Source organism: Gigantopelta aegis, chromosome 7, assembly GCF_016097555.1.
Source record: "Gigantopelta aegis isolate Gae_Host chromosome 7, Gae_host_genome, whole genome shotgun sequence".
In the NCBI taxonomy this organism is placed as follows: Eukaryota; Metazoa; Mollusca; class Gastropoda; order Neomphalida; family Peltospiridae; genus Gigantopelta; species Gigantopelta aegis.
Window position 1 is genome coordinate 246,815 of NC_054705.1, and position 19,334 is coordinate 266,148.

General features: G+C 37.0%; 1 protein-coding gene across 1 annotated transcript; it reads right to left on the bottom strand.

The window, feature by feature from the left end:
* Positions 1–235: 235 nt before the first annotated feature.
* Positions 236–19,096, bottom strand: LOC121377139. Its single transcript, XM_041505031.1, has 5 exons — positions 18,110–19,096; positions 12,757–12,847; positions 5,343–5,507; positions 2,233–2,420; positions 236–253 (listed from the first exon to the last, which is right to left on the bottom strand). Exons 1-5 carry the CDS (start codon positions 18,413–18,415, stop codon positions 236–238), a joined length of 768 nt encoding a protein of 255 aa, XP_041360965.1. The 5' UTR covers positions 18,416–19,096.
* Between the last annotated feature and the right edge of the window lie 238 nt (positions 19,097–19,334).

Sequence of the window (19,334 nt, forward strand, 5' to 3'; positions counted from 1 at the left end):
TTCTCCAGTTAGCAATTATATTAATGGTATGATTATAACCGTTCTCCAGTTAACAATCCTATTAATGGTATCATTATAACCATTCTCCAGTTAGCAATCATATTAATGGCATGATTATAACCGTACTCCAGTTAAGAATAATTTTAATGATATCAATTATAACCGCTCTCCAGTTAACAGTTATATTAATTGTATGATTATAACCGCTCTACAGTTAACAATCCGATTAATAGTATCAAGTATAGCCGCTCTCCTGTTAACAATCGTATTAATAGTATCAAGTATAACCGATCTCCAGTTAACAATCCTATTAATAGTATCATTATAACCGCTTTCCAGTTAACAATCCTATAAATAGTATCTAGTATAACCGCTCTCCTGTTAACAATCATATTAATAATATCAAGTAAAACCGATATCCAGTTAACAATCATATTAATGATATCAAGTTTAACCGCTATCCCGTTAAGAATCCTATGAATAATAGCAAGTAAAACCGCTCTCCAGTTAACAATCCTATTAATAGTATCAAGTATAACCGCTCTCCAGTTAACAATCCTATTAATGGTATCAATCATAACCGAGCAATGCACCGAGCGTCAGAGGTGCGATAACATAGTTTGGTGACATATGATAGTCTGGGTCTTTGCAAAGTCCTTACGACGTGCCATGAGTTTGGAGTGTCAGTGTTTTATTGCATGACTTATGCTCGATCGCATGACGTATGATCGATCGCATGGCGTATGTTGATCGCATGACGTATGTTGATCGCATGACGTATGTTGATCGCATGACGTATGTTTGATGGCATGACGTATGTTTGATCGCATGGCGTATGTTTGATCGCATGACGTATGTTTGATCGCATGACGTATGTCAGATCGCATGGCGTATGATCGATCGCATGAGGTATGTTTGATCGCATGACGTATGCTAGATCGCATGGCATGTGATCGATCGCACGAGGTATGTTTGATCGCATGGCATATGGCCACAGAGCGATGGTTATTGCATGATCGCTAAGCAGATAACGACGATAATACCTATCTTTCGACCAGCTTCTTTTGTTTCACGATACCACTAAAGCACATCATCGGCCACTGGATGTCACAAATATGCTAATTTTGACGTATAGTCTTCGAGAGGAAATCCATTACATTTTTTATTAGTAGGAAGGGATCTTTTATGCGCACCTGTATAATTCGCCTATAATGAATAAAGTTGAAGTGCATATATTATTAAGTTTTAACCCCATACCAAACCGCAAAAAAAAATCAACAAAAGATTAGTGTAAATCGACAAGTCTCTGTACTGTATTGTCAATTACTTCAGGTGTAATTGTCTCAACATATGCCTTCACCCATGAACTTTTATCTATACAATTTGATGACGATTTGCTAAGAAACCTTTTTGTTTTTGAAAATAATATTATGAGAGTTGGTGTGATGTGGACAACTCACATGAGATTGTAAACCCACCTGTCCAGACTACAGGTTGTGATGTGGACAGCTCACGTGAGATTGTAAACCCACCTGTCCAGACTACAGGTTGTGATGTGGACAACTCACGTGAGATTGTAAACCCACCAGACTACAGGTTGTGATGTGGACAACTCACATGTGATTGTAAACCAACCTGTCCAGACTACAGGTTGTGATGTGGACAACTCACATGAGATTGTAAACCCACCTGTCCAGACTACAGGTTGTGATGTCGACAGCTCACATGAGATTGTAAACCCACCTGTCCAGACTACAGGTTGTGATGTCGACAACTCACATGTGATTGTAAACCCACCTGTCCAGACTACAGGTTGTGATGTGGACAGCTCACATGAGATTGTAAACCCACCTGTCCAGACTACAGGTTGTGATGTGGACAGCTCACATGTGATTGTAAACCAACCTGTCCAGACTACAGGTTGTGATGTCGACACCTCACATGTGATTGTAAACCCACCTGTCCAGACTACAGGTTGTGATGTCGACAGCTCACATGTGATTGTAAACCAACCTGTCCAGACTACAGGTTGTGATGTGGACAACTCACATGTGATTGTAAACCAACCTGTCCAGACTACAGGTTGTGATGTGGACAGCTCACATGTGATTGTAAACCCACCTGTCCAGACTACAGGTTGTGATGTGGACAACTCACATGAGATTGTAAACCCACCTGTCCAGACTACAGGTTGTGATGTGGACAGCTCACATGTGATTGTTTTAAACCCACCTGCACGTAGAAAACCTGCGAGTCCGGAATCCAGCATCTGAGAAAGTAGTCGAGCGGCCACCGGATGGAGTCGAACATGTAGTCCAGCTGTCCGGCCGCCTCGTACGCGTCAGGCCACGTGATTAGACTCCACGTCAGGCGCGTTACCGTCGCAGACATTGGCAACGTGAACTTTATTGTTCCGCCAGCTAAAATAAACAATCAATAAAAACATTCCGGTAAAATAACGTTATATTAGACAATACGTTCAGCATTCATCTAGATCATCTTGTATCAAATATTCAATCTGAATTATATTGTTCGTGCAGGGATGTCGTTTCATTCAAATCTGAACGACAGAATGTTATGGCGTTCTTTGAAATATCCATACACTGAGCATGCCCTAAGATATCACGACAGTCGAGATATGTAGACACCACAATGTGAGGTAGCTGGGAGATATTGAGAGTATTGCGATATGTAAACACAACAATGTGAGGTAGCTGGGAGGTATTGAGAGTATTGCGATATGTAAACACAACAATGTGAGGTAGCTGGGAGGTATTGAGAGTATTGCGATATGTAAACACAACAATGTGAGGTAGCTGGGAGGTATTGAGAGTATCGAGATATGTAGACACCACAATGTGAGGTAGCTGGGAGGTATTGAGAGTATCGAGATATGTAGACACCACAATGTGAGGTAGCTGGGAGGTATTGAGAGTATTGAGATATGTAGACACCACAATGTGAGGTAGCTGGGAGGTATTGAGAGTATCGAGATATGTAAACACAACAATGTGAGGTAGCTGGGAGGTATTGAGAGTACCGAGATATGTAGACACCACAATGTGAGGTAGCTGGGAGGTATTGAGAGTATTGCGATATGTAAACACCACAATGTGAGGTAGCTGGGAGGTATTGAGAGTACCGAGATATGTAGACACCACAATGTGAGGTACCTGGGAGGTATTGAGAGTATTGCGATATGTAAACACCACGATGTGAGGTAGCTGGGAGGTATTGAGAGTATCGAGATATGTAGACACCACAATGTGAGGTAGCTGGGAGGTATTGAGAGTATTGCGATATGTAAACACAACAATGTGAGGTAGCTGGGAGGTATTGAGAGTATCGAGATATGTAAACACAACAATGTGAGGTAGCTGGGAGGTATTGAGAGTATCGAGATATGTAAACACCACGATGTGAGGTAGCTGGGAGGTATTGAGAGTATCGAGATATGTAGACACCACAATGTGAGGTAGCTGGGAGGTATTGAGAGTACCGAGATATGTAGACACCACGATGTGAGGTAGCTGGGAGGTATTGAGAGTACCGAGATATGTAGACACCACGATGTGAGGTAGCTGGGAGGTATTGAGAGTATCGAGATATGTAGACACCACGATGTGAGGTAGCTGGGAGGTATTGAGAGTACCGAGATATGTAGACACCACAATGTGAGGTAGCTGGGAGGTATTGAGAGTACCGAGATATGTAAACACCACGATGTGAGGTAGCTGGGAGGTATTGAGAGTACCGAGATATGTAGACACCACGATGTGAGGTAGCTGGGAGGTATTGAGAGTACCGAGATATGTAGACACCACGATGTGAGGTAGCTGGGAGGTATTGAGAGTACCGAGATATGTAGACACCACGATGTGAGGTAGCTGGAAGGTATTGAGAGTATCGAGATATGTAGACACCACGATGTGAGGTAGCTGGAAGGTATTGAGAGTATCGAGATATGTAGACACCACGATGTGAGGTAGCTGGAAGGTATTGAGAGTACCGAGATATGTAGACACCACAATGTGAGGTAGCTGGGAGGTATTGAGAGTACCGAGATATGTAGACACCACAATGTGAGGTAGCTGGGAGGTATTGAGAGTACCGAGATATGTAGACACCACAATGTGAGGTAGCTGGGAGGTATTGAGAGTACCGAGATATGTAGACACCACAATGTGAGGTAGCTGGAAGGTATTGAGAGTACCGAGATATGTAGACACCACAATGTGAGGTAGCTGGGAGGTATTGAGAGTATCGAGATATGTAGACACCACAATGTGAGGTAGCTGGGAGGTATTGAGAGTACCGAGATATGTAGACACCACAATGTGAGGTAGCTGGGAGGTATTGAGAGTACCGAGATATGTAGACACAACAATGTGAGGTAGCTGGGAGGTATTGAGAGTATCGAGATATGTAGACACCACAATGTGAGGTAGCTGGGAGGTATTGAGAGTATTGCGATATGTAAACACAACAATGTGAGGTAGCTGGGAGGTATTGAGAGTACCGAGATATGTAGACACCACAATGTGAGGTAGCTGGGAGGTATTGAGAGTACCGAGATATGTAGACACCACAATGTGAGGTAGCTGGGAGGTATTGAGAGTACCGAGATATGTAGACACCACAATGTGAGGTAGCTGGAAGGTATTGAGAGTATCGAGATATGTAGACACCACAATGTGAGGTAGCTGGGAGGTATTGAGAGTACCGAGATATGTAGACACAACAATGTGAGGTAGCTGGGAGGTATTGAGAGTATCGAGATATGTAGACACCACAATGTGAGGTAGCTGGGAGGTATTGAGAGTATTGCGATATGTAAACACAACAATGTGAGGTAGCTGGGAGGTATTGAGAGTACCGGGATTTGTAGACACCACAATGTGAGGTAGCTGGGAGGTATTGAGAGTACCGAGATATGTAGACACCACAATGTGAGGTAGCTGGGAGGTATTGAGAGTACCGAGATATGTAGACACCACAATGTGAGGTAGCTGGGAAGTATTGCGAGTATCGAGATATGTAGACACCACAATCTGAGGTAGCTGGGAAATATTAAGAGTATCGCTGACTGTGTTGTGAGACCAGATCGTCGTGAACAGCCCACTTTGATTCCTTTGAAAGAAGGGTCATTATTTTTAATAACTCATTAAAACATACACGATCGTTTACAACCATTTATTTCAATTGACGTGGCAGAAATGGCTGTGAAGTGTAATTTTGTTGGACCACTTTTCTGTTAATATAAACACTATCAACAGACATGATAAAATGACTGTAAAGATCGAAATAAGTACCCGAATATCAGGAAGACGTATGTCTCTTACCGTCATACCAGCCTCCCGTTAGATTGAGTCCGACGTCACTTCCGTCTTTTGTAGCAGAATCTCCTCTCCATGGAATGCGATTGGACGCTGGTAGGTACCCGGACCTCTGTGTCTCATAAAACAGGATGGACAGTCCGACAATTTTCTTAAAGCCACGCGGATCAGCTGGTTTGACCAAAAAATAGTGAATGGACGAATGAACAAATGAAAAAAACCCGAAGGAATACTAATTGACGAATTAAAGTCACAGACACTAGTTTCAAACCATGAAAATGGACACTAACTTTGGTTAATCTACAAAACTGTAATGCATTTGCATAAAAATATATCTGATATCATCGTTTTACAGTGATTCGTGAGTGCATGCTATAACACCTGTATAGATTCCGTTGCGCTCTATCTTCTAGTTTGCTAAGCTAGTCTGGGAGTGGCAGTTCTCCTACAGACGGTGCAGGGAGATGAACCTCCTAGGGGAGGAGCGGGAGAAGGCGCTCCTCTTAAAGGGACATTCCCGAGTTTGCTGCATTGTAAGACGTTTCCGACTAACAAAATATTTCTACGATTAAACTTTCATATTAAATATATTTTCTTGTTTAGAATATCAGTGTCTGTATATTCAATGTGTTTCTGATCGTCTTAATATTTGTAAAAGAAGCCCAAACTGGATTTCGTCTTTAAATAATTTCGTACGTACGAAAAAATATGTTTTAGGAAATAAAGTGAAATTTAACCTAGTACAAATATTAGAACAATCAGAAACACATTTAATATACAGCCACTAATATTTTATATGCAGAAAAATATATTTGATATGTAATTACACTCGTTAAAAAGTCTATGTTAGTCGAAAACATCTTAAAACTTGCAGCAAACTCAGGAATGTCCCTTTAAGAACGAGAACTTGATAGTGGATCATGGAAGCAATTAAGACTTTGCCTTAATTCTTTTGGACTCTGCCTTGTGCACAGATATGATTTTGATCAGGTAGTACGTTTCTGGGTTGTTGTTGTTGTTTTTTTGTTTTGTTTTTTTGTTTGCTTTCATTCAGAAGTAAAAACACCAGGATGACCAGAAAGACTTCGGAAATAAATTTAACTTCTTTTCTTAAACAAATATTAACAAGAAAAACTGTTCGTCTCATTTCAGTTACTAGTATTTATGCAACATTCTATTCTTTTCTTTTGTATGTAGTGTACAACAACACTAGTCCTGTTTTAACTACATCTCTGGAAGGAGATTTGTGTTAATAACTTGTTGAATTTACATAATTTGTTGTTGCTCGTATACGTTTTACTTATTATAAATAATAGTTTGGTGTTGTCTTGAATATGTTTTAATTATTATAAATAATAGTTTGTTGTTGCTTGTATAAGTTTTAATTATGATAAATAATAATTTGTCGTTGCTTGTATAAGTTTTAAATATTATAAATAATAGTTTGCTGTTGCCTTGTATATGTTTTAATTATTATAAATAATAGTTTGTTGTTCCTTATATAAGTTTTTATCATTGTGAATAATAGTTTGCTGTTGCCGTGAATATGTTTCAAATATTATAAATACTAGTTTCTTGTTGCCTTGTATAAGTTTTAATTAGTATAAATAATAGGTTGTCGTTGCTTGTATAAGTTTTAATTATTATAAATAATAGTTTGTTGTTGCTTGTATATGATTTAATTATTATAAATAATAGGTTGTCGTTGCTTGTATATGTTTTAATTATTATAAATAATAGTTTGTTGTTGCTTGTTTATGTTTTAATTATTATAAATAATAGTTTGTCGTTGCTTGTATTAGTTTTAATTATTATAAATAATAGTTTCTTGTTGCCTTGTATATGTTTTAATTATTATAAATAATAGTTTGTCGTTGCTTGTATAAGTTTTAATTATTATAAATAATAGTTTCTTGTTGCCTTGTATATGTTTCAACTATTATAAATAATAGTTTGTTGTTGCTTGTATAAGTTTTAATTATTCTAAATAATAGGTTGTCGTTGCTTGTATACGTTTTAATTATTACAAATAATAGGTTGTCGTTGCTTGTATGTTTTAATTATTATAAATAATAGTTTGATTTTGCTTGTATATGTTTTAATTATTATAAATAATAGGTTGTTGTTGCCTTGTATATGTTTTAATTATTATAAATAATAGGTTGTCATTGCTTGTATATGTTTTAATTATTATAAATAATAGTCTGTTGTTGCTTGTATAAGTTTTAATTATTATAAATAATAGGTTGTTGTTGCCTTATATAAGTTTTAATTATTACAAACACTAGATTCGTGTTGCCTTGCATAACGTTTAACTATTATATTGTTCCATGAATATTTTATTGCTTGTATTAATGTAAAATTCATTCATTCATTTATACCTATTTTCGTTTTATATACAATTAAGTTCAAACACGCTGCCCTGGACCATGTGTGTGTGTGTGTGTGTGTGTGTGTGTGTGTGTGTGTGTGTTTCTATCTGTGTGCGTGTGTGTGTCTGTGTTTGTCTGCGTGTGTTTAAACGTTTGTGTGTGTTTGTGCGTACATGTCTGTGTGTGTGTGTGTGTGTATGTATGTATGTATGTGTGTGTGTGTGCGCGCGCGTTTGTATGTGAGAGTGAATGAGTAAGTCCATGTGTATGTATGTGTGTGTGCGTGTGTGTGCGTGTGTGTGTGTGTGTGTGTGTGTGTGTGTGTGTGTGTGCGGGGGTATGTGTTTGTGTCTTTATTGGATTGGTTCATTATTTTAGTTTAGTTTTATTGTGTTTGTTCGTTGGGGGAGAGGAGGGCTTTGTTGTTGTGTTTTTTGTTTGTTTGTTTTTCTTTGGGTAATCTTTGATTTAATTTGTGCTTATTTGTTTTCCCCCATTATTTGCAACGTAATTGTTTAGTATTAGTGTTTATGTTTAATATAATTCTTGTATTTCGATCAGACCTGCTTGTCTACAATCTGGGACATGTCAGTGCTATGTGATCTTCATGAACCGATAGATGCACCGGAAATAACGAACTGCGTCCCCTTGGGAGGAGGACAAATCGATTGAACGAGTTATGGACACTATTCTCATAACTCGAACTTTATGTTTAGTACCAGCATCGATCTACACAACGCTATAATAATATCAATATGCGCCCAGTCTTGTAATATTTTAAATATCTATATAGATGTGTTCATTAACATTTGAAATATCAATATGCACCCAGTTCATTAACATTTGAAATGTAAATTGTTAACCAGATCATTAACATTTGAAATATCAATATGCACCAAGTTCATTAACATTTGAAATGTAAATTGTTAGACAGATCATTAACATTTGAAATATCAATATGCACCCAGTTCATTAACATTTGAAATGTAAATTGTTAACCAGATCATTAACATTTGACATGTCAATTGTTATCCAGATCATTAACATTTGACATGTCAATATACACCCAGTGCATTAACATTTGAAATGTAAATTATTAACCAGATCATTAACATTTGACATGTCAATATACACCCAGTGCATTAACATTTGAAATGTAAATTGTTAACCAGATCATTAACATTTGACATGTCAATATACACCCAGATCATTAACATTTGACATGTCAATATACACCCAGTGCATTAACATTTGACATGTCAATATACACCCATATCATTAATAATTTAAACATCAATCTGCACCCCGCTCAGTAAGATTTGAAATATTGATAGGCACGCCGCTCTAGTTAGATGTACAATGTCTAATTTGCAGATTTCCTGCATGCAGGCGATTACAAAATCGACGCTGTAATTAAGCACACTGTAATATTGACTACATAAGTCTGGCTGCGTCCATAACTACAAACTAATTGATTCGTTAGTAACGTAATTGTGCGGTTGTCATAGACTGCATGCAAAACATCATTGTATTGACAGGTAGGGCACGTGCTCCCCGTCCGAGTCGGAACTAATCCAGACTCTAAAACTACTCACCTTATGACTGTAAATGCGAATCATTATTGAGATAGCTCTCGTTTGAACCTGCAGAACTCAAGTATTCCCATTGACACAAAAAGGTCTGTTGTTTCGGTTCATCTTGGCGCGACTGGTCATCGATCAACTTGTAGTTTTAAATAATATCAAGTATCTCCCAATGAGATGTCTCTGATGTTGTGAACAATGTGTGAAATTAACACCAATTAGAGTAATTACAGGATGTACAGGATGTATATCGTGTAGCAAAACAACTCAAAATACAAAGTCAAACTTAATATTTAGTAGCAACACGACTGATAGTGCATATTCAGGTTTAATATTCGGTAGCAACATAACTGAGAGTACATAGGTTTAATATTCTGTAGCAACATAACTGACAGTGTATATTCAGGTTTAATATTAAGTAGCAAAACAACTAACAGTACATAGGTTTAATATTACGTAACAACACGACTGACAGTACATAGTCAGGTTTAATATTACGTAGCAACACGACTGACAGTACAGAGTCAGATTTAATATCGAGTAGCAAAACGACTGGCAGTAGAGAGTCAGATTTAATATCAGGTAACAACATGACTTACGGTGTACAGTCAGGTTTAATATCAGGTAACAACATGACTGGCAGTGTATAGTCAGGTTTAATATCAGGTAACAACATGACTGACGGTGTACAGTCAGGTTTAATATCAGGTAACAACATGACTGGCAGTGTATAGTCAGATTTAATATCGAGTAGCAAAACGACTGGCAGTACAGAGTCAGGTTTAATATCAGGTAACAACATGACTGGCAGTGTATAGTCAGATTTAATATCGAGTAGCAAAACGACTGGCAGTACAGAGTCAGGTTTAATATCAGGTAACAACATGACTGACGGTGTACAGTCAGGTTTAATATCAGGTAACAACATGACTGGCAGTGTACAGTCAGGTTTAATATCAGGTAACAAAATGACTGACGGTGTACAGTCAGGTTTAATATCAGGTAACAACATGACTGGCAGTGTATAGTCAGGTTTAATATCAGGTAACAACATGTCTGACGGTGTACAGTCATGTTTAATATCAGGTAACAATGTGATTGACGGTGTATAGTCAGGTTTAATATCAGGTACCAACATGACTGACGGTGTACAATCAGGTTTAATATCAGGTAACAACATGACTGACAGTGTATAGTCAGGTTTAATATCAGGTAACAACATGATTGACAGTGTATAGTCAGGTTTAATATAAGGTAGGAAAACGACTGATAGTGTGTAGTCAGGTTTAATATCGAGTAGCAACACGATTGGCAGAGCATAGTCAGGTTTATTATGTTAGGTAGCACAACGACTGACAGAACATAGTCAGCTTTAATATCAAGTAGGAAAACGACTGAAAATACGTAGTCAGGTTTAATATCGAGTAGCTACACGACTGATCCACTATGAGGTGCTGGTCCTAACGAGGGCCATCTTTCATCTAGGAGATCCGTATAGTCAAGTTTAATCCCCCCTCAACTACATGTAGGAGAACTGCCGCCCCAAAGATTAGGTTACACAGGATACCGCTCAATGGAATATATACACCTGTGATGGCTTGTGCTCGTGAAGCACTGTAAAGCAGTGATAATATCACAACATACATGCATTACGTCCATAGTTGAGCTGTACATGATTTTCACCAAAACGATCAAGCTACATGTGAGACTAGGGTGTAGTATGAGACATTAGTTTAGTCAGAAATGCGTCATATTGTGAACTGGCCCATGAGTGTAGGAGTCCTTGGAAGATATAGCAGTGGTGAAACAATTTCTTTACCAGGAGAATATGTCGGTCTTTAAAATTCGCGTATGATGACCATGCCTTAAACCTAAGGTTTTCTCAGAAGATATGAACTATAGACATCAAAAGGTGGAGAAGAAGGAATATTTCACGACATGAAGGGGACATTGAGTATTAAAAAGCTGAAGTCATCCTTTTTATCATACAGGCCAACGTCATTCTGTATCTCTGTGTATAAAGACGTGGACATTATTTCACACTTTCAGTAGTTTCCTTTATTTCTAACTGACTGGTATGTCAATGAAAGGAAACGATGCACGTAGGACATTGATATTTACCAGTTGTTTTAGTTGTTCCCAACATTTACACAGAAAACAACGACTGCAGGACATTGATATTTACCAGTTGTTTTAGTTACTCGCAACATTTACACAGAAAACAACGACTGCAGGACATTGATATTTACCAGTTGTTTTAGTTACTCGCAACATTTACACAGAAAACAACGACTGCAGGACATTGATATTTACCAGTTGTTTTAGTTACTCGCAACATTTACACAGAAAACAACGACTGCAGGACATTGATATTTACCAGTTGTTTTAGTTACTCGCAACATTTACACAGAAAACAACGACTGCAGGACATTGATATTTACCAGTCGTTTTAGTTACTCGCAACATTTACACAGAAAACAACGACTGCAGGAGATTGATATTTACCAGTCGTTTTAGTTACTCGCAACATTTACACAGAAAACAACGACTGCAGGAGATTGATATTTACCAGTCGTTTTAGTTATTCGCAACATTTACACAGAAAACAACGACTGCAGGACATTGATATTTACCAGTCGTTTTAGTTATTCGCAACATTTACACAGAAAACAACGACTGCAGGACATTGATATTTACCAGTCGTTTTAGTTATTCGCAACATTTACACAGATAACAACGACTGCAGGACATTGATATTTACCAGTCGTTTTAGTTATTCGCAACATTTACACAGAAAACAACGACTGCAGGACATTGATATTTACCAGTCGTTTTAGTTATTCGCAACATTTACACAGAAAACAACGACTGCAGGACATTGATATTTACCAGTCGTTTTAGTTATTCGCAACATTTACACAGAAAACAACGACTGCAGGACATTGATATTTACCAGTCGTTTTAGTTATTCGCAACATTTACACAGAAAACAACGACTGCAGGACATTGATATTTACCAGTCGTTTTAGTTATTCGCAACATTTACACAGAAAACAACGACTGCAGGACATTGATATTTACCAGTCGTTTTAGTTATTCGCAACATTTACACAGAAAACAACGACTGCAGGACATTGATATTTACCAGTCGTTTTAGTTATTCGCAACATTTACACAGAAAACAACGACTGCAGGACATTGATATTTACCAGTCGTTTTAGTTATTCGCAACATTTACACAGAAAACAACGACTGCAGGACATTGATATTTACCAGTTGTTTTAGTTATTCGCAACATTTACACAGAAAACAACGACTGCAGAACATTGATATTTAACAGTTTTGAGTTGTGGCAACATTAGCACTGTGCATAAAGTAATATATGTAGAACACTGACATTTAACAATTTTGAATTCTTCGCAACATTTACGCAGTAATTAAAGAATGCAGAACGTTGATATTTACCAATATTGAGTTGTTCGCAAGTCTCCCCCATATACTCTTCCGTACATATGCATTGCCCATTCACGAAACGTCCGCCATTTAAGCATATGTCCTAAAATAAATAAGTGGATTACTTAATTAAACACAGATAAGTACACACTTAATTAAACACAGATAAATACACACATGAATTAGTATACTTCTATTGATAATGATGATGATATTTTGACAATGTAGTGAAAGGTTCGTTGATGTTTCAATGGTGAATTCCTCCAGTGATCAACTAGAATCATCAGTGACTTTAAACAATTCTGTGAAACGACCTTTGTTCAAATTTAAGAACGCAACGGAAACAGTACATATTTGCATATAATAATAATAATAATAATAATAATAATATAATAATAATAACAACAACAACAACAACAAAAACAACAACAACAACAATAATAATAATAATACTTTCGATCCACCAATTAAAGTACCCAACGGATTGCGCTTTTAAACAAAACCATGAAAGTGCAAATCCACGACAACAAATTATTTAAAGTAGGTCGTTCAGCGCAATGATGCTTTCAAAGGTTTCATATTCCATTGTACCCTCATCCCCACCTCACCCGGTGGACATTCCTTGACTTAATTCAACTGCAAACATTCCACCAATCAAATCGTAAAGAGGTTGTCATAATGGCTTCAGTCGTATATTGTGTTTTGAAGGAAGGTCGAGTTTATGAACACTCAACAATGAATACATGTATTATTCTTGACGCAGTCCCCCATTTGTCAACATGATTACCATGAAACATGCAGATGGTGGTAATAGCCGTTACTGGGTGATTGTTGTGTTTCTATGCGTATGGTTATATTGGCGTGACTGTGTTGCTATTGCTGTGGTAGTATTGCTATAGTTGTGGTTGTGTTGCTATGGTTGTAGTTGTGTGGCTATGTTTGTCGTTGCGTTGCTATTGTTTGTGGTTGTGTTACAATGACTGTGGTTCTGGTGCTATGGTTGTGGTTGAGTTGAGTTTCAGTGGTTACCTGTATCTTTTATGTTTGCACTCTTTTTACCGAGTTGCATAAACGTTAAGTACAATTAACAAGTAATTGTAATATTATAAACTGTAGTTATTAAATGTAATTATATCTAGAATTTTAATATTAAAAGTGTAGGTTTACAAAAAAAAAAAAAACGTGGTTTTAAATCAAGTTGATTTTGGAGTTAATTTATATCCATGTATATAAGTTATGTAAATAATTTATCTTCATACACGTTCACGGGAACGTAATTAAATGTATTTATTGCGATTGACTTGTGTATGGTAATGTTATATAAGGCCTGTACTGGTCTATTTATATATCGGCTGTGAACCTTGTGTTAGAAATGCTTTATTTATTTTATCCTAACTGATATTTTTTATTATTATTGGCCGTATAGTGTACTTGATGCACGTGCAATTATGTAGTCATTCAGTAGCTTGGTCTTATGTCTATTGTTGTAAATATTGATATTTCAAACGGGGTTAGTTATGATCCATAAATATATGTATTAAGTGTAAATGTATGTAGCTTATGTATTAATGATCTATTAATATGCAGTTATCATGTTTATAGTATAGCGTATTTATTAATGATCTATTAATATGTAGTTATAATGTTTATAGTATAGGTTATTTATTAATGATGTATTGATATATAGTTATAATTGATAACTGAAGTTTCACAGTGAGTGTAATATTCATCTTAATAAATATTATGATCGGTATTATATATCGTAAATCTGATTAGCAATATTTCTTACTGTAGATGCATATACTACAGAGCGTGTATTTGTATATACAGTTGAGTATTTTTTTTTTTTGATCTTTCTAGGTGCGTTATTTTAAAATATATTTTAATCCTATCATTATATAATTGGGTTTTAATGTGACCCCATCCGAAAATAAACAACCCTATTATACTAGTTTGCCTTCGTCGCTGTCTTTGATGTACGACAATGTCACATCGCTATGATTATAATTGTGGTTGTGTCGGATCGATTCCCGTCGGTGGGCCTATCGGACTATTTCTCGTTCCAGCCAGTGCTCCACAACTGGGGTAACGAAGACCGTGGTAGGTACTATCCTGTATGTGGGATGGTGCATATAAAAAATCCATTGTATGGTCCTTAACCATAAGTCAGACGTCATATAACCGTCAATAAAATGTGTTGATTGCGTAGTTAAATAAAATATTTCCTTATTCTATCTTCATCACCGTGGCTGTGTTACTAAGGTTGTCGGTGTGTTACTATAACAACATTTGTATTACTATGACTGGATGTTCTACTATGATTGTGGTTGTGTTACTGTGGTTGTGTTTGTGTTACTTTGACTGTGGTTGTGGTTATGGTACTATGACAGTGGTTGTGTTACTATGACAGTGGTTGTGTTACTATGGTTTTGGTTGCTTTACTCTGGCTGTGGTTGTGTTACTATGGTTGTCGTTGTGTTACTATAACTGCATTTGTGTTACTATGACTGTGGACGACTGTGGTTGTATTACTATGAATGTGGTTGTGTTACTGTGACTGTGGTTGTGTTACTATGGTTGTCGTTGTGTTACTATAACTGCATTTGTGTTACTATGACTGTGGACGACTGTGGTTGTATTACTATGAATGTGGTTGTGTTACTGTGACTGTGGTTGTGTTACTATGGTTGTCGTTGTGTTACTATAACTGCATTTGTGTTACTATGACTGTGGACGACTGTGGTTGTATTACTATGAATGTGGTTGTGTTACTGTGACTGTGGTTGTGTTGCTGTGGTTGTGATTGTTTTACTATGATTGTGGTTGTGTTACTACGACGGTGGTTGTGTCACTATGGCAGTGGTTGTGTTACTATGATAAGATTGTGGTTTTGCTACTATGACAGTGGTTATGTTACTAAGGTTGTGGTTGCGTTACTCTGGTTGTGGTCGTGTCATTAAGGTTGTGTTGTTATGTATGTGGATGTGTTGCTATGGTTTTTGTTTGTGTTGTATGGCTGTGTTCCGATGTTTCTGGTTGTATTAGTATGCTTGTTGCTATGTTGCTAAATTTGCTGTTGTGTTCTATGTTTGTGGTTGTGTTGTTATGATTGTGATTTTCATGTCATGGTTGCTGTTGCGTTGCTATGAATGTATTTTTGTTGGTACGCTTGTTGTTTTGCTATTGTCCTGGTTGTGTTACCATACTAGTGGATGTGTTGCTATGTTTGTGGTTGTGTTGCTATGGTTGTGGTTGTGTGGTCGTGATGGTTTTATTATATGATGTGACGTTATATTGGTTGTGATGATTTCAAAGGGATTGGGATGGTGTGGTAGTAATGCTGCTAATACGATAGTGGTGGTGATGGTGTGGTTGTGGTTGTGGTTGATTGATGACGAACGTTTAGTACTAGTTTGATTTTATAACGATATTGCTAGAGAACACAGGATTAGTTAATGATATCATATCACGCTACTGGATATGGACCTTTCGTCAACTCTTCGAACAGGGCGTTCAGGTGAAACCCACTACAGTTGCTTTACACAGACTCCCGGGGATATTTTATATATGCATGTTCCTAGAGACAGGACATCACATACTGTTGTGTTTGATATACAATAAGTGATCCCTGCTTGTATCGGGGGAACCGCAGTTGATCAGATGATGGGTTCGATTTTAAACACCCAATGTTTGATGATGTTTTAAGGAAATGTACGAAAGCGTAAATAACACTTAATGTAGTATACAATTTAGGTGCTTTCTTGTTTGTTTGATTGTTTGTTTTGGTGTTTGTTGTTGGGGGTTGTGTGTGTCTTTCTTAGTTTGTTCTGAATGTATTTATCGTGAGGAAAAAGGGTCATGATTATATACAAAGTAACAAACTGGTTCTCAGTAATAATAATAATAATAATAATAATAATTCCGTTATACAAAGGACCGTTCCTGATTTCAATCTTAGAATGGATATTTAAAACAAACAAATACACACACAAACAAACAAATAAATAAGTAAATAAATAAACAAACCAAAAAGTTAATTACTTAATTAATTAACTAACTAATTAATATATTTAATAAAAATAAATGAAAGCATATAATGGCAGGACACTAATCCTGTCACAAATATAGACTAACATACACTCTGTAACACCAGTGTTACAACACATAAGACCACTAATATAGACTAACATACACCCTGTAACACCAGTGTTACAACACATAAGATCACTAATATAGACTAACATACACCCTGTAACACCAGTGCTACAACACATAAGATCACTAATATAGACTAACATACACCCTGTAACACCAGTGTTACAACACATAAGATCACTAATATAGACTAACATACACCCTGTAACACCAGTGTTACAACACATAAGATCACTAATATAGACTAACATACACCCTGTAACACCAGTGCTACAACACATAAGATCACTAATATAGACTAACATACACCCTGTAACACCAGTGCTACAACACATAAGACCACTAATATAGACTAACATACACCCTGTAACACCAGTGTTACAACACATAAGACCACTAATACAGACTAACATACACCCTGTAACACCAGTGTTACAACACATAAGACCACTAATACAGACTAACATACACCCTGTAACACCAGTGCTACAACACATAAGACCACTAATACAGACTAACATACACCCTGTAACACCAGTGTTACAACACATAAGATCACTAATACAGACTAACATACACCCTGTAACACCAGTGTTACAACACATAAGAACACTAATATAGACTAACATACACCCTGTAACACCAGTGTTACAACACATAAGATCACTAATATAGACTAACATACACCCTGTAACACCAGTGCTACAACACATAAGACCACTAATATAGACTAACATACACCCTGTAACACCAGTGTTACAACACATAAGATCAGTGTTACAACACATAAGACCACTAATATAGACTAACATACACCCTGTAAACTAGTGCTACAACACATAAGATCACTAATATAGACTAACATACACCCTGTAACACCAGTGTTACAACACATAAGTAGACTAACATCCTGTAACACCAGTGTTACAACACATAAGACCACTAATATAGACTAACATACACCCTGTAACACCAGTGTTACAACACATAAGAACACTAATATAGACTAACATACACCCTGTAACACCAGTGTTACAACACATAAGACCACGTCCACATATGTTTCACGTATTTCTTCATATACTTGCTTACTTTTTCAAAGAGTAGCGCTTGTTGTCATGGTAACTCAGTGTTCTGTTAGTTCTTGGCTTGTCAAAGTGAGAAGCGTCTGTTGTCATGGTAACGCAGTGTTGTACAATTAATTTCTTACCTTGTCGAAGTGAATAGCGTCTTTGGTGGTTGCCATGGTAACACAGTTCTCTGTTGATGGCTGCATGTTGAGGTGACAGTTGAGAGAAGATTTCTCAAAATGGAACGACAGGCAGTTTTCATCTTCAGAACATTTGAAGGCGCACCGCAGTTTGTTCTTAGTCGGAGTGATCGAGTAGGTGTATCGGGCAAGGAGGACCTTGTTTTCACATAAGTTATTTTTAACATAGGATACACTTTGCATAACACTATTATCACATGCGCCGAGATGAAGGACACAGTAAACTATAAGTGTAACGTAAAGCATGTTCTCCTTTCTTAGCCTCCGACAGAAAGCGAAACTAATAGTTTTAATGGTCCCTTAGTGAGGAACTATGTTCCCTTTAGTACCTACGTTGGTTTTCAATCACTTCTAACGTATACATTATATACTATAACGAAAACAAATATCAGTTATTGGATGCCCTCTAGATTAGTGAATTTGAATATGATCTAGTCAAATGACTAGCTCGTCGACAATGATTCTTATGAACACAAACATGGATAATATATTTTAAGTACAGATGAGTGAGATGATCGCGAGAGCCAAACCCTTGTTGACGAATTTGGCCAACACAATTTGATATTCCATTGGCTGAAAAAGAACCAGATAACAATCGAAATTATCTATTATATACACATACAATTGGAGAAAACTCGTTTACACAATAAACTGAACAACGCGATGAGGTTCGCCACCGTACTGAAATAACTGAGGTTGGTGATAGTCCTCTCGCTAGTACATAGTGCTATTGGTAATCGATGGTAAACACGAATCAGATGGGGAGTGAAACCTGATCCTCAAACAGTCCACGTGCTCCTGCGTAAACACGTCATTTAGACAAGAAATTAAAGTTAAAGTTTGTTTTGTTTAACGAAACTACTAGAGCACACACGAAAATAGGTCCTAGCATTGCCATAAGGATAATGTAGTGACTTGGCTATAATATTTTACCCATGTCAGGGTTGACATTTCATGTAGTGGTCCTAAACATTACACCGGTTTTAAACATTAAATATGACGTCATCGCGATTTGGCACACAATGACGTCATGTAGTTTAAAGAGTTTGTGTTTAGGCGTAATTTTTTTTTTTTAAATGTGTGTTTCCGGTTTCCCGACTGACCCTAATTTTACGCTGCGACCCTAAACAATTTTGACTACCATAAAAAAACAAAACACCCCAAA